General features: G+C 35.2%; 2 protein-coding genes across 10 annotated transcripts; both read right to left on the reverse strand.

Moving 5' to 3' along the window:
* Positions 1–920: 920 nt before the first annotated feature.
* LOC136849834 (crustapain-like) lies at positions 921–10,262 on the reverse strand. Of its 9 annotated transcripts, XR_010856439.1 has the most exons (9): positions 10,155–10,245; positions 8,220–8,638; positions 7,378–7,449; positions 5,348–5,500; positions 4,694–4,879; positions 3,566–3,757; positions 3,092–3,257; positions 1,387–1,944; positions 921–1,319 (listed from the first exon to the last, which is right to left on the reverse strand). XR_010856439.1 is itself a non-coding variant. In XM_067123294.1 (8 exons), the coding sequence occupies exons 3-8, from the start codon at positions 7,447–7,449 to the stop codon at positions 1,736–1,738; spliced, it is 978 nt and encodes a 325-aa protein (XP_066979395.1). In that variant the 5' UTR covers positions 8,220–8,638; positions 10,155–10,260; the 3' UTR covers positions 921–1,735. The 9 variants fall into 9 exon arrangements, 6 of the variants coding, with proteins under 6 accessions (XP_066979395.1, XP_066979401.1, XP_066979396.1 ...); XR_010856441.1 differs by lacking the exon at positions 10,155–10,245 and having other exon boundaries at positions 8,202–8,221; XR_010856440.1 differs by lacking the exons at positions 8,220–8,638; positions 10,155–10,245 and adding an exon at positions 7,957–8,141.
* Positions 10,263–11,898: 1,636 nt separating this feature from the next.
* Positions 11,899–16,625, reverse strand: LOC136849837 (crustapain-like). The gene is made up of 6 exons (XM_067123301.1): positions 16,524–16,625; positions 15,712–15,863; positions 15,018–15,201; positions 14,058–14,249; positions 13,184–13,349; positions 11,899–12,193 (listed from the first exon to the last, which is right to left on the reverse strand). Exons 1-6 carry the CDS (start codon positions 16,623–16,625, stop codon positions 11,988–11,990), a joined length of 1,002 nt encoding a protein of 333 aa, XP_066979402.1. The 3' UTR covers positions 11,899–11,987.
* Between the last annotated feature and the right edge of the window lie 626 nt (positions 16,626–17,251).

Below are 17,251 nucleotides of genomic sequence, written 5' to 3' on the forward strand. Positions count from 1 at the left end.
GTGTTCATAAATCAATACTTTTCAATGGAGAAGGAATTAAAAAAAAAGTTTTGAGTGTACATTAAACAGTACAAATTCTGCCCCTAAAAACGAAAGTAATTTTATCAAGATAGCAAAATTTGGAAACTTTATATCATGCATAGTAAACATAATGGACTAATGTCTCGAGTGACCAATCACAAGACAGGTAAATACAATAGTGTCAGACATCTGGTGACCTGAAGTTCTAAGTTTCATTCATAGATATGGCTATAAGCGAATGCCTTATGCCTTACATGATCCCACTGAAAAATTTCTGAAATCTAAAGCACTATACATATCACTTGAGGGGGGGAGGGGACTTTTTCATTAGTGTGTTAATACGTGAAAGAACTGGAAACCAAAATTAATTCTGGATTAGATTAGCTGGGCTAATTTCTAATGATTTTGCCGTTCTAGAAACAGCAAATGACCCATTTTGAAGTAAACCATCTTTTCGAGCCAGATTTTATGTAAACGAATGGAATTTATAACAACGTATAACAAGTAGACTTTCTAGAAAAGCGAATTAGTTCGTTAGATCCATTTTGAAAGAACAATATTATCCTGTCAAATTCACTGTAAACCAATGGAAATTATAAAAAAACTATAACAATTACGTTGACAAGGAAGTATGACTAAAAAACAAAAAATAAAAAGAGGTAATAAACAAGAGCTGAAAATTGAGAAGCCAGAACGTAAGGCGCCAAAACGAGGTGTTTTGGGATAACATTACAACCCCTTGATACTTCTTGCAAGTAATGAGAATTTGTAAAACTCTCAGAAAGATTGATTTCCAGGTGTGAGAAATAGAGGAATGACAAAAAGTTGATAAGCAGAAGCATTGCTCACAACATTTCAAAAGAAAAATTTACCGGGGACAAAGAAATAAAAGGCTACTATTCCGATAATGCATCAGAGTAGGTGATGGTTAGTTTTAATAAAACGGTTTAAAATTCAGCAGCAATCTAGCGACAAGCGTCGTGGTAATGGGGCAGAACAGAAATTGTGGAATTGCAAAATTCAACAGAACTCTAGTGACAAGCGACGCAGAAATTGGACAGAATGGAAAACTGGGACTTTAAAATTCAATAATAATCTAGTGGAAAGAATGACAGAAATGAAACGTAACAGAAAACTAAGTTTTTAAAAATTCAGTAATAATCCATTCACAAGCCTGATAGAAATGGAACAGAACAGTTTTTAAAAATTTATAAAAATTTAGTAATAATCTGTTGATAAGCCTGATAGAAATGGAACAGATCAGTTTTTAAAAATTTAGTAATAATCTATTGACAAGCCTGATAGAAATGGAACAGAACAGTTTTTAAAAATTTATAAAAATTTAGTAATAATCTATTGACAAGCCTGATAGAAATAGAACAGAACAGTTTTTAAAAATTTAATGATAATCCATTGACAAGCCTGATAGAAATAGAACAGAACAGTTTTTAAAAATTCAGTAATAATCTATCGACAAGCCTGATAGAAGTGGAACAGAACGGAAAACTGGGCTTTTAAAAATTCAGTAATAAGCCATTGGCAAGCCTGATAGAAATGGAACAGATCAGAAAATAGGTTTTTAAAAAGTCAATAACAATCCATTAACAAGCCTGATAGAAATGGGACAAAACTGAAAATTCGGAATTTGAAACCCAACAGAATTCTAGTGAAAATTATCTTGGAGAAGCAACAGACTGATTACCACTGTAATGAATTACAGAACAGGATAAACAGCAAAGGTAGCAATGGCACAATTATTATCCTTATTCCTGGCCATCTTGATGTACCCTTCCTCGCCCCAGCTCGGGCCCCAGGAGTTCCTGACGATCCAGTACTCGTCTCCGGAGTCCTCCACGCCGAATCCTACGACGTTGACGGCGTGGTTTGATATGTAGGAGTCGCAGTTCGGTTCGTAGTAAACGCCTTCGGGAGAAGCATTAAAATGCTCGTGTTAGGATCCATCGTAAATAAAACTGAATTGATTTTATTCGCGAAATTTAGGCTGCCAAGCCAATCACTGGGACATTTATGGCCATTCAGCATTAAAAACAGTGAAAAAAGGGAGTTAGAGTGGTTGGACAGCAAGGTAGAAAGCCAGGAAATAAAGGAGGCGAAGTACAAGGCTCTAAAACATTAAGATATATTTTCTGATTTTTACTTGCTGATTATGGTGATGATTATAGTATAAACTGAGAGGTTGTTGATGTGTATAGTTACAAATACCTTTTTAAGAATATGCCGTGTTAAATGAATTTTCACCATACAAGCAAATCTATAATCAGGGTCTAGAGTTCAGATATAAATTCAGTTGTAATAATTCTGTCCGAGTTGCTAATGCGTATGAATATCTTTTTAAACTCCAAAATACATGCCATAGCAATCAGGCTTTCTGTATTATTGACAATTGTTATTTGATAACCATTCTGTTGATCTGATACATCCTAAACAAAAATGAGTTGCACCAAGAAGTAACAGCTAGAGAGGTTGGGCAGCAAGACTGTAGAAGGGAAGAGAGAATGGAGGTAAAATAAAAGGCTAAAAATTCGGTGCAGCTGGGGGCCGAAACACCCTTTATTAATACCTACAGTGCACCATTTGAGGTGCACTGACGGCACTACTCCTCTCCGGGGATGATGAATATGTCTGAATGCAGAACATCAGGAAATATTGCTAACTTTTTCATTATGTCAATTTTTTTTATGATCCCGTTTTTGTTTAGGATGTATCAAATAGATAGAATGATTATCAAATACAAATTGTCAATAATGCGGAGAGCGTGATTGCTAATGGTATGTATTTTGTAGTTTAAAAGGATAGTCATATGCATTAGCTACTCTGACAGAATTAGTTAATATTTTTACTTTTATGGTGAAAATACGTTTAACAATGCATACAGTTAAAACGGTACTTATAACTATAAACATGAGCAAACTCTCAATTTTTTGCTAAAATCTTCACCGAAGCAGCAAGTATAACTCAGTATATTTCAGTGTTTTATAAATCAAAGGGATCTAAGTTCTTGGCAAAAGGGATCCGTGACGTCATCAAAAATTTCATCCTGGACACATACCTCCGCCATAGCTCCCGAAGGACTCCTGACTAGCGTCGATGCAGACACTGACGGGGCCTTTCTCTTGGACGGCTTCTTGAAGGGCGTGCTCGTCGTCTACGGGAAGTTTGACATATTCTCTCACAGTGGCGCCCACATTCGCTGGGTCGAAGTGGCAGGTGTCATCCTGTCAATCAAAATATAAGGGTTCTTGTTTTGGTAAAGGATTCCATATTATGAGGGTTCAATTTCAGTCGAAGTATTTGATCTTTTAATCAAATTGACTTTCTGAATTTGTTGTGTTGTATTAAAATACATACAGACTGATACATGCTCATACACACACACATGCATACGCATTACATATACATATGCATATATATGTATATGTATATATATACACATGTGTATGTATGCAAGTTTGCGTGTCTGTCCCTATGTCTGTTCTCTGTTATACCAAAATGTGTGTGCATACAAACTTGAACAGATACTTACAACGGCCAAGTATGGATAAGATTCCTCAGTGTCAATACCATTATTGTCCATGATATACTGATAAGCTTGGAAGGGCCATCCTCCACCACAACCGTAATTACCATAATCCGTGGAACAGTCTACGAGGTTCTGTTCTGACAGACTGACCAGTTCTCCAGTCTCAATGAAGTGGAAACTTTCCAAGGAAGACACCTGATATGGAAAGAAAAATGAAGACGTTTGCTCAAGAAATATAAATAATCGCTGCGTACAATTTCAAATCTTATTCTTAGGGGACATAAATGAAATGTCATGTCTGTATTATCCAAGGATTGTGGATTTTGTGGCATGACAGTTAGGTTGTGAGGTTTTGTGTTTTTCTCTTTTTTTTTTGTGCGTTTAGTTGTCAAAATATTTCTACGGAAAATGTAGAGGGGATTGCTGGGGTTGTTAATATTTTTCCACAAGTCTTACCATTGTCATTTCCAAAGATTGTAGAGTAGATGTTTGATTCATCTCTGCATATATATATATATATATATATATATATATATATATATATATATATATTTATATATATATATATATTTATATATATGTGTGTGTATATACACATGTATATGTATACATATACATATGTACACACACACACATACATATATATATATATATATATATATATATATATATATATATATATATATATATATATATATATATATATATATATATATATAAAGACTGTAATTTAAACAAGTTCTCCTCTACTTTTGGATCAATTTAAACAAGTTCTCCGCTAGTTTTGGATCTTTTTACACAGCGGAGAACAAAAGTCAGACCTTTTCATAAGTGAATATTAATAAATAAACATAGCCTTTGTGATAATATAGCATAATACACTTTACACGAAAACCTCGATACTGTTTCCTACTTAAGCTTTTGATATTTCACTATCGCTAATAAATTCACGAACACCCCCTTTTACCCAATCGTTTTCACTAAACAGATTTCCCTAACCCCCATCGCATTATACCTCCTTATCAACGATGAAAACCAAAAGAATCGAACTTTTACTCTCTTCGAAACTATGGAACAACAAACTAGGATCCCATGACTTCAGTCACTGATTAACAGAACCACAGGACTCACAGCAGAGAAGGCCCAGCAGGATCCGCACTGCCCCTGGTCCTTCACAGGGTTGACGGCGCCCTTCTCTCTCCAGTCCACATGCGAGAGCTGGGTCTTCGTAGGCTGTTTCTTGGTGTCCCTAGGGACTGGCTTCTCTGTCTTCCTCTGGACGCCGCCAGTCATCATGGCTAGGAACTCTTCGTGAGTCTGAAGGAGAATTTTTGAGATTTTTTTTAAGATTTTAGTTGAAAGGGACATTGGATAGGGATCCATATTATGTAAAAGGGGTTAAAACAGATTTTCAGTGTTTAGAATATAGCCAAGCAAAATGTTGATAAATCCCTTAGCAAATCTACTGTGACAAGAATAAAGAGGTCATGCATTTTACGTTAATTATATTTTGAATTATGATCTCATACTAACGTTGACCACTTTTATGATTCATAAATTTGTCAGAGTAAAGACCTTGTCTAAAAGTCACTGATAATTGTTCATGATAATTTAATGTTAAATGTTTAAGTACTAATTGACTATTCAAGTAACAAGCAAGGAAACTCATCAGATCATCTGTTGCAAATTATTAGGAAAACCAAGTACTGCTGTAAAATACATTCAAATCCAGCTAACTTGAGTAAATATAAACTTTAAGCTGCTGTTGTCATCATGCAAACTTACCAAGTCACTGTACTTATTGATTTTCAGGTAATAGGTCTTTTCTCCCCTCTTGTACAGTTCATTGTGCTCCTCAATAAACTTCAGCTTGTCCAGGAAAACAGATAACCTGTAATGTTCTTCCAAAGGGTTGGCATAGGACTTCTCGTAAGTGGCCTGAAATAAGACATATCAGATATAGTTTAATGTTTAACGGCGAAGTGGCATCGCAGTCACATTGGAATGTCTTGAAATCATGCACATTAAACTGACTTGAAATCATACCATGCTTTTCAAATACAGGTTTGTTTTTTAATACTCACATATCATTGGTGTTTCATTGCAGCGTCTGAGAGTTTTTCCATACGTTAAATTATATACGATTTGAATACTGGTTTACTTTTGGCATTTTCATGATAACATATCCGAATAGAATAATCCAAGGATTTAGCTAATTTCTCAGTGACGTTTCCTGATAATTCAGTGGACGTGAGTGAAAGTAGTAGCTACGTTAATACGAGTAGGATTTAATATCAAAATATTGAAGTTTTTAGGTGACAGAAGAAGATTATGCTGAAAAATCTTGATCAGTTAAAACAGTTTTAAATGCACAGGAGGTCCAGATATGGAGCAATATTTTTACTTATTTTATCCATGCACCTAAGGAAGAAGGTTTTATTATTAAAACTTCGTTAGAGTATCATATATTAAAGAGACATTGAAAACAGAACAAACTAGAAAATGCCAAATTTAGCTTAAACGATGGAGTTTTAAATTCTAATAGTTAATAGGAAACAAAGATCAATTTGTGTATGATCGTGTAACTTGATCTTACGTTATCATTTATAAAAAAAATTACAAATGAAATCGCCCATAATTTCAGATTATTTTGACTGACTCTAACTCTTAAAAAAAACAAAGGGCTACGGAGTATCACTCACAAGTCGATATATATGTCAAATAATTAACGATTAAAAACTCTTTTAAGTGTTACGTTAATTTTTAAGCCAAAGATTAAACAATATTTTCATATTAAAATCATTTTGACAGTTATGAAACATTCTAACAACTGAAGGTGTTCGACACTATTAAAACGTTGTTTTTGAAGACTAGTAAGATATCATCTCAGATACATAAGAGATAAGGAGAGGAATGCAACAGATGCGTTTCAATATTTTGTTATCTCAAGGACAAAATACCTGAATTTCGCCGCCCCCTCCCCAACCCCATCACGATTTCAAAACATTTTTTATTTTTCGTGGGAAACCAAATGTCTCGATAGCCATCGGCACTAAAGGCTTCAAAGATTTCATTGCTGTGAATTTAATAATTATTTCTATATTGCACATTGGCGTTAAATGAATTTGGATAATATCACTCATTGCAAATTCTGTCAGTTACCAATATTATTATTATTATTATTATTATTATTATTATTTATTATTATTATTATTATTATTATTATACCACTCATTGCAAATTCTGTCAGTTATCAAATACTTTATATTATTATTATTATTATTATTATTATTATTATTATTTTATTATTATTATTATTATTATTATACCACTCATTGCAAATTCTGTCAGTTATCAAATACTTTATATTATTATTATTATTATTATTATTATTATTATTATTATTATTATTATTATTATTATTATTATTATTATCATTCAGCAGATGAAACCTATTCATATGGAATAAGCCCACCACAATGGCCATTGAATTGAAATTCAAGCTTCCAAAGAATATGGTGTTCATTGGGAAGAATTAAGAAGTAAAGTGAAATAGAAAAAGAAGAGATCCAACTTATCAAAAAAGAAAAAAAATAAGAAGTAGTTAAAAAGAAGTATTGAAATGCAAGAAATTTTAATTTAATTTTAATTTTAATTTGCGACTTTGGAATTTGATAACAAACCAAACGCAATTAAGAATGCAAGAAATCTAAATTTAATTTTAATTGTAATTTGCGACTTGGGAATATGATAACAAACCCCCCCAAAAAATTTTTATCCACATAAATTGCTTTTAATTACCAGCTCATTTTTACCTTGAAGTTTTCCCATTCTGGAGTGGCGACGGCTGCTGCCAGCCCACACAGGATCAAGGCTAGGGATTTCATCTGCGAAGTATAAGTTAACCTTATTAGATAGGCAGGTTTTAAATATACGTATATATATACATAATCATGAAGCTACAAATGTCGCTTAATATCAAATTCACGCTACCTCGGGAATATCTCCGATGGAGAATTATCACCGAGGGGGAATTTATAAGTGATAAATGGAGAGCTCAGTGGTAACGTCGACTGGAGTTGCTGGGTCTGTGCTGTGTCGAGAGATCGCGACCCGGCAGTGCCCAATCCATTTATCACTTATAAATTCTCCTCCGGTGATAATTCTCCAACGGAGACATTCCCGAGGTAGCGTGAATTTGATATTAAGCGACATTTGTAGCTTCATAATTGTATATAAATCACTGTGTGATAAAAATTTCATATATACATACATATATATATATATATATATATATATATATATATATATATATATATATATATATATATATATATGTCTATTAATATTAAAAGAAATATATGCAGTCGTTTGCGTGTGGGATTATGATTTACCCTTTCAGTGGCGCCTTAAAATCTAGTCAGTGACACTTATGATGAAATCTTTTGATTTACAGCATCTGTTTACTAAAAAAAAAAAAAAAAAAATGTTTCCAATCGGCATATCTAAGAAAATCTCTCTGGAGCGATTGAACGTCTCAGAAATCTGTGAATTCACCCCCCTCCCCTCAAAAAAAAAAAAAAAGCACTGTGGAGAAAAAACGATATCTACAGAAAACCGAATTAAATGCGTGCTGTACTTTCAACTCAGTACTAACCTTGCTTCAGAGTGCAAGCAGGAAGAAGCGTATTTCTTATTTATACCAGCTTTTTATCCTGACTCCTCAGGGGAATTTCACTTGGGAACACCTCCAGCTGACGTTATAAAAAAAACATTCTTATCACTCATCTCAGCATTCATACTGAAATGATTCGTCCCTTCACCGTCGTCATTTGTATCGTTTCAGTTAATAACGAAAATTAGGAAGCAATGAATAAGGATTTCGTAAATATGAATAAGGAACAGCATAATTTGATCATTTTCTTGGAAGTATCCCTTGCTCCAGGCCTTCGAATTGCAAAGGCTAAACAGCTGATAATCAATCTCAGTTTATTCCAAACAGCCAGGTGTGCCCAATGCCATCAACTGTTGCTGTGGAGACTCTCCCTTTCATCCTTCGTATGTGGATTGCTGAAGCTGAAATATAGCAACATCGGTAATATAAAACGGCATTAGCGAAGAAGAAGAAGAAGAAGAAGAAGAAGAAGAAGAAGAAGAAGAAGAAGAAGAAATATGTGAATTACCCCCAAAAAAACGGGACTGTGGAGAATAAACAATATTTACAGAAGAAGAAGAAGAAGAAGAAGAAGAAGAAGAAGAAGAAGAAGAAGAAGAAGAAGAAGAAGGAGAAGGAGATGAATTTGTTCTCAGTCTCTCTTAGAATTCGTTCTTTGAAGCAAACGATAGTGAGCCGCTTAACCCCCTTACAAATGATAAGAAAGAAATGTTATAATGATGGAGTTAACATTCCTAATTTGAAAACAACGATTTGGTTGCCTTTAAAAAAACGATTTTGGAGTGTACAATACTAATAACTGTTCTTACCCCAGAAGGTAACACTTACCAAAAAAAGCAGTCAGTTTTGTGATTTACAGAACGGCGGATCTAAACTGGATATATATATGTTCGCCTTATGAGGTAAGCGAGTTCAAATGGCCTTATGCTTAGATTTTTTTTTAACTGAGGTGAAACTCTTCATGATGGAAACACGTTTCTTTTACCATCTATTAATTAACATGCCAGGCTTTGACAGGGGCATTGAATTCGGTCATTCCCACTCGTTAGCAGAATTGCCATAACTTTCAACTTCCTTATGAGAAGAAATCTAAAAAAAACAAATTGTGATATGCACACACACACACACACACACACACACACACACACACACACATATATATATATATATATATATATATATATATATATATATATATATATATATATATATATATATGAAGAATAAGAATTTAGCTCAAAAATTTCCAATATGGACGAACATCTTGTGATATGCACACACACACGCACACACACATATTATATATATGTGTGTATATATATAGTATATATATATATATATAGTATATATTGTATATATATATATATATATATATACTGTATATATATATATATATATATATATATATATATATATATATATATATATTTATATTGTATGAAAATAAGAATTTAGCCCAAAATTTCCAATATGGACACACATCTTGTCAATAGGTATGAGCACTTTCTCCCCTTGTACCAAATGCAGTTTTGGCGTGTGTAAATAAACGAAGGGACACACAAATCGCAATCAACGATACTTAAGGGACTCTCAGGTTTAACGAGATTTTTTGAGATGCATTAAAAAACAAGTAAAAAATGCGCCGAAGCTTCTCCGGCGTAATCGAGTTTTCTGTACAGCCGCCACAGCGTATAATGGAGGCAACCGAAAATAGATCTATCTTTCGGTGGTCTCGGTATAATGCTGTACGAGCAGCGGCCCAAGGAACTTTAACCACGGCCCAGTGGTGGCCTATCGTATATCGTCGCCAGAGGCACTATTATGGCTAACTTTAACCTTATATAAAATAAAATCTACTGAGGCTGGAGCGCTGCAATTTGGTATGTTTGATGATTGGATGGTGGATGATTAACATACCAATTTGCAGCCCTCTAGCCTCTTTAGTTTTTAAGATCTGAGGGCGGATAGAGAAAAAGTGCGGACGGACAGACAAAGCCGGCCCACTAAAAGGACAGACCAACTAAGACTGCTCTCGACTTAAGAAGTTTTTAACAAAAGCACCACATGAAATATGTTGAGTTCCTTTGTACTGATAACTGCGACTGCAATATACCTCTGAAGTAAACGTTGGTTGGTTGCCACGGCGACAAAAGCAACCAATCAGAACTCAAATCACTTAAAGTAAATTTCTTCAGTCTGAGTCTTTCTTTTGTTCAAGGATTTATAAGATAACGTGGTTTGTTCTGAACCTTTTTTCGCTGACGAAAACGTATTTAATTTGCTGCAATATAATGAAGAATCAAGTGCGTAGTTGTGGCAGTATAAAGGATGGTAATTTGTGGTCTAAAATAAATACTTCAGGAATCAGCATTTTGTGTAGCTGGGTTTGTGGAGGTGGGGGATTCTGTTCACTTCTTGAAGATGAAACAATGCAAGTGGTAGTTGGGAGGTCTGTTTGTACATCATCATGTTGCGAGTGAGCCTCACATAACTGGTCTCATAATACAAGCTGAAGGTTTCTGATGCTGTAGTTTTTCAAGAATGGATGTTAAGTTTGTTGATCTTGGATAGTTAGAGGACAAGCTACATATTAATGTTTGATATTGTAGTGTATTTTTGGCAATTATCTTAATTAGCATTTTTTTTCACTAAATAATGAATTAACCAGTAAATACAGTACAATATATTGTATAATTTATAAGTTATGTAGGAAATTGCTTTTTAATCAAAGTTTTGTTGTTGAAAGTATCAGATAGAAGAAAGATCAAATTTTGAGGAAAGCTAAGGTTGTAGTAGGTCTGTTAGTTTACCTTGTATTATGAGATCACTTTTCATTGGCCCCCTAATTCACCACCTGATGTACTGCATGCATTACTAATGATTGTTTGCAGCGTCCCTTGAGCTTCTAGCTGCGCTCACTTCTTTGCCTTTTACTTTGCCTCCACTTCTGCATCCTTTCCTAATTTTGCTGCCAGACCTCTCTAACTATTACTCCTCAGTACAACTGTGGAGTTTTCTCCCAGTTCCAACTCTCTGGTAGACATCAAAGGAGCCTCACACTGAGGGACCTGGGGCAACCCGAACGAATTGTAAGGTCTGTAAGGTAAGGTCTTAGGTACTTGTACAACATCTTTGTCCTCTGGAGCACTTTATCGTGCTGTACAATCACTCCAACTCCCACTTTCAACTGCTTTAAATACTGAATGGCCGAGTGTCCCAGTGCTCGGCTTGACAGCGTAAAATTCGTAAATTAACAAATTTAATCAAGATAAAAAAAAGGAGACTTATGTAGATTCAAAGGCTACGAATTTCCTGTACAGATGAACATAGGAGGTAGGTTTGGAATTGGAGGAAGGGGTCACTGGAGACTGTCAGTCTGGGTTGTGAATCATGACGTTGCTGGAATTTCTTCGATGATGGTTGACAGTAATGAATGCTGTTGCTTTAAGAGAAGCAATGGGATCCTTGGCATAATCCATATGAAATTTTACGTGCTTGCCCATGGAAAGCAAAGACCTGCTTCTCTTTACCTTTGTAAATAAACTGACTGCAGAATTTTGCATACAGACACAGCGCCTCTAATCAGCCAAGAAAAGAACTTGCACCTTCAGTGCACAACAGCTGATTAGGTGAAAATTGAAAAGGTGAACAAAACTAAATATCAGCTTTTGTTAGTTTTTATTGCATTTTGAAATTCTGAGGTGTCCTCTGATGAAGAGTGAGGAGATACAAATGGGATCAACCAGATTATTAAACAACAGGATAGACAGAGTAGGTAGCAATGCCACACATGTTGCCTTCATTCCTGGCCATCTTGATATATCCACCTTCGCCCCACCAGCTGCCCCAGGAGTTTCTGACGAGCCAGAAGTCCATGCCACCCTGGGCTCCGTACCCCACGACGTTCACGGCGTGGTTAACGTAGTAAGTATCACAGTAGGGTTCGTAGTAAACTCCTGCAAAACAGAAGATTGTTATTGTTATTATTGGGACGATGTAGCATGGGTGTTCGACTGAGTAATGGCTTGAGTAGAAAGTCCTGAAAGACTGGCTGAGTAATGGTTTAAGGAGAAAGTTGTGAAAGACTGAGCGAGTAGTGGTTCGAGGAGAAAGTCGTAAGATTAGCTAGATAAGTGTTTGAGGAGAAAGTCCAGAAAGATTGACTGAGTAGTGTTTCTGAGAGAGAGTCGTGAAAGATTGGCTGAGTATTGGTTCAAGGAGCAAGTTGTGAAAGATTGAGCGAGTAGTAGTTCGAGGAGAAAGTCGTGAAAAACTGATTAGTTTAAAAGGATAATTGTGAAAGACTGACTTATTTAAAGAGAAAATCATAAAGGTTGACTGAGTAACGGTTCGAGGAGAAAGTTGCGAAAGGCTGTTTGAGTAATTGTTTTAAAAGAAAGTAGTGAAGTATTACTGTATTTGCAGGAAAACTCATGAAAGATTGGCTGAGTGATGGTTTGAGGAGAAAGTCGTGAAAGATTGATCGAGTAATGACTCAAGGAGAAAGGCATGAAAGTTTTACATTGAGAAAAGGATATGAAGATTGGCTGAGCATAGGTTTGAGGAATGGAAAATTGACAAAACAATGATTTGATGATTGAAAGAAAATGATTCTAGGAATTGAGGGGAACAAAGGTGTAAGAAAAAAGGTGTATAAGATTGAATGAACAGTGGCTTAAGAAAACAGGTTCTGACAACTGGTTAAACGGTGATCTGAGGAAAGAGAAGAAGAATTAAGGAAACAAATCAGACGTAATTATCCACACTTACGAAATAACGTAAAATAGAAAATGGAAAGTGACAACCTAAAGACAACAGAGTACAGGCAGAAAAAAAACCAAAAAAGGACCTGATCAAACGTGATAGCAATGTTGGTTCGTTGCCAGTAATAATACAATGAAGATGAGATTATTTTGTGAACATTTCAGGACAAGGCCCTAACCCACCTCCTCCGTAGCTGCCAAAGGAAGGATTGCCTGCGTCGATGCAAACACTGACTGGCCCAACATCATGGACTGCTTTCTGGAGTGCAGACTCACTGCCGCTAGCAGGCTGAACGTAAGAAGTGACTGTAGCACCTACGGTTGAAGGATCGTACTGGCAGGTCTGGTCCTGATTTAAAACAAAGGAATTGGTAGAGGCTTAAACATACATCAGCAAAATTTTGAGAGTAGCACAAAAATGCCTGTGAATAATATCACGAATATTCATAAATTATTTGATTTGTAAGTAACAAACTACCCTGGAATACAAGTTCCAGGGAAATATTTATAATATGATTAAAGGTGGTTAATCACTAGCAGTGGGTACTGAAGATGTGTCAGTGAAATACATAAACCTAGGTCAGTGGTTTGTAGTGAAATATACCGTAATTAGCCCACAAATTAGTAGGCAGCGCTCTGTACTGTAGACACCTTACAACACTGTGTAGTGACTTATCTGAACAGGTCCAAAGGAAACAATGTTCCTAATAATCTATAATCCTCAAATCGACTTTGAAAAGCTTTAGCATGCCTAGTCATGCATAGTCATACCTAGAATGGAGTTAGTTCATTGTCCTGAACCTAGACATTGGCTGTACACAAAAACTGAGTAATATCTGCAGAATTGTAGACTACTTTTGAACATAAATATCAGAAGGTTCTTTGTTGGGTTGTTGCAAGAGGAGATAGTAATGGCTAATGGTTTTAGTCGGTAGATGAATGTATACAAAAGACTTGATAACGTTCGAATCTACTACCGTTATGGAAGTAAACCTGGTTTTTCAAGATGCAATCCACAGTCCATCTTTGTCCCTGTCCAGCAGTTTCAAATACTTACATAGGCTCGGTAAGGATAAGAGGACTCGGTGTCAATGCCTCCATTGTCTCTGATGTACTGGTAGGCAGCATAAGGCCAACCGCCTCCGCATCCGTAACAACCGTAGTCCCAGGCGCAGTCAACCAAATTCTGCTCAGAAAGGCTGACCAATTGGCCAGTCTTGAGGAAGTTCATACTTTCCAAAGCTGAAACCTGTGGAGTGACATGTTAAATGCATTAGTAATGTAAAATACAATATATATAGTAATATATATATATATATATATATATATATATATATATATATATATATATATGTGTGTGTGTGTGTGCGTGTGTGTGCGTGAGTGTGTTTCAGTGTATGTATATATACGCATTAATCCTTCACGTGCTCTTGATTACTGTCATTATGCAGAGAATCATAGAAATAATTTAGACGAATTTAGGAATAGTTAAACAGATCAGTGATTCATTTCCATTTGCCGATAATTCAGACAATTTTTCGTTTATTTAAAGCAATTTCGTGATTTCCGAGTGCTAATATATAATTATTTCCCCGACATCCTTTGTATTTCAATTCCAGTTTTAATTTAGACCAAGTGAGTGATGTTTTATCTTTTTTTTTTGCTAAACTCATCGATATTAACGGTATCTTTATCATTGATGTTAATGTTATTGTCATTGGTATCTTGTTGATGTGGGTTTAATATAACAGGAGGATTTTAATTTTCCTACTTTTTTCCAGCAATTTATTATTGCTGTTATTGCTGTTGTTATACCTGTAGCAACAAGAGAGAACTCTAAGCAACACCGAAGTTTTCAAATTAGCAATTTTAAAAAATGGAATAATCAAGAATTCGGCAGAAAATAAGTAAAAAAAAAAAAAGAAAACGGGATGAAGAAGAAGAAGAAGAAGAAGAAGAAGAAGAAGAAGAAGAAGAAGAAGAAGAAGATGACGAAAAGGACTTTTATAACACCCACAGCAGAGAAAGCCCAGCAGGATCCACACTGGCCCTGATCCTTCACAGGAGTCACAGCGCCTGCAATCCTCCAGTCGACTGAGTCGGCCAATCCTACGACGGACACCTCCATGGGAGGCTCGCTAGGAGGTTCCATCCTGCGTTCGAATCCTCCGGTCAAAAGGGCGATCAGTTCCTCGTGGGTCTGGAATGAGGTTTAATGGTCGTCCTTCTTGAGTAGAGGATTCGGACAAGTCAAGTCTAAATTCAGTCTTAATTAAGTAAAACTGGAAAATATGTTTAATTGTAATTTAATATAAAGTTAAATGTTATTTAGTTTTTGCACGTCATCTAATTTTATTGAATGTATGTATTATGCTATATACATATATTTTATGTATACAAGTGTATATATGCATAAAATATTAGATTAAATGTGTGTATATATATAAATATATATGTATATATATATATATATATATATTTAATATAATATTTTATGTATATATACACTTGTATACATTATATATAGTATAATACAAACATTCATTAAAATCAGATTATATGCAAAAAAACCAAATAGATATATTATATATATATATATATATATATATATATATATATATATGTATGTATATATATATATATATATATATATATATATATATATATATATATATATATATATATATATATATCTGATGTAAGGTACTAATAAATCACTGTGTTGGTTGACTTTCAGGAAGTAAGTCTTCTCTCCCTTTTCATAGAGCTTGTTAAAGTCTTCGATGTATTTCACCTTGTCCAGGAACACAGACTGCCTGTATTTCTCCTCGATGGGGTTGGCATAGGACTTCTCGAACTGCGTCTGGAATTGGGAGAATTTGTCATCATTATTTTGTCGTGTGGCCTTTAAGCTCGAATTCCATTGTAATAAAGAAGTTGATGAATTGATTGAAGTGGACAAGCTCGTGTTAATGAAGCCTGTTTTGATCAGCAAAGCAATAAGAAACTTACGAAGGTGAATTAACTGTTGATTGATAAATGTATTGATTACAGCATAAGCGCAAGAATCTGTCTAACAATTGAAAATTAAGAAAAGGTCACGTTTATCACTGACTATAGGCTTCTTAGCAAGTACAACTCAGAAGCCACAGAGTTCCACAGCAATCGTCTTCAATTAAAATTACGAAAAAGAATACTTTGAAATTCCATGGGACAAGGAAGTAATTGCAGCTCTTACAGTGTTTCTCTTGAAGATATTTAATTGACCATAGAAAGACTTTTTAGTGTAAAAACAAATTCGATGATAAAATACAATGGCTAAATTCTCCCATCTGCTTCGTTTTCCGCAGACAATTTGACACTTCAACGTTTCTTCTCTTGAGCAAGAATGGGCTTGAGCATTAACAAAAGGATGATTAACCAAGATAATTTACAAATTACAAAGTACAAAATTCAAAGGAAATTATGAATTATTAGCTGCTTTTCTTGGGACACACTTTAGGAAACTTTTTCTGTCACTTACCTTGAAGGTTTCCCATTGCTTCAAGTGATGCCATTCCTTTTCAAATTCTGGAATGGCAGAAACCGCGGCCAGCCCACACAGAATTAGAACCAAAGTCTTCATCTGGAAGGTGAAATATTATTATTATTATTTTTATTATTATTATTTCGGTAGACGAAACCTATTGACATGGAACAAGCACACAGGGGGGCCATTGACTTGAAATCCAAGCTTCCAAAGAATATTGGTTTCAATCTCCCACCGCAGTACTGCGGCAGTAACTGATCATGATGCAGAGCCAGTAATTTTTTCATCGCCCTGGGGGAGGCGCGAACTCGCGACATCTGAATGGGCATGTCACGACACTAACGACCATACAGCGTACCAACTGAATGGAAGAGAGATGTCCTTCAGACTTTGGATCAGACGTGAATGACTTTAGACATCTACGTTTACTAACTGGAGAGGAAATGTTGCTGTGAATCTTTCCCGGATAGTGACCCCAAGGGTTTTCGGGGGTCGTTATCTGGGACCAAAATTTCCTGGGGGTCATTATCTTTATGATATTTACAGTCTTTTGTTTATGTTTTTACGGTAATCCCCCAACGGGCTTGTACTAGACACGTCGCAAAGGTGGATACATACCGGGTTAAAATCCGTGGGGGTCGCTACCTTAGAAAGATCCATTTCTTTTAATTTATTAATGAACAGAAGACAGTCCAAAAATATTTTACATCAAAATGTAAAGA

This window comes from Macrobrachium rosenbergii, chromosome 21 (genome assembly GCF_040412425.1).
Source record: "Macrobrachium rosenbergii isolate ZJJX-2024 chromosome 21, ASM4041242v1, whole genome shotgun sequence".
NCBI lineage: Eukaryota > Metazoa > Arthropoda > Malacostraca > Decapoda > Palaemonidae > Macrobrachium > Macrobrachium rosenbergii.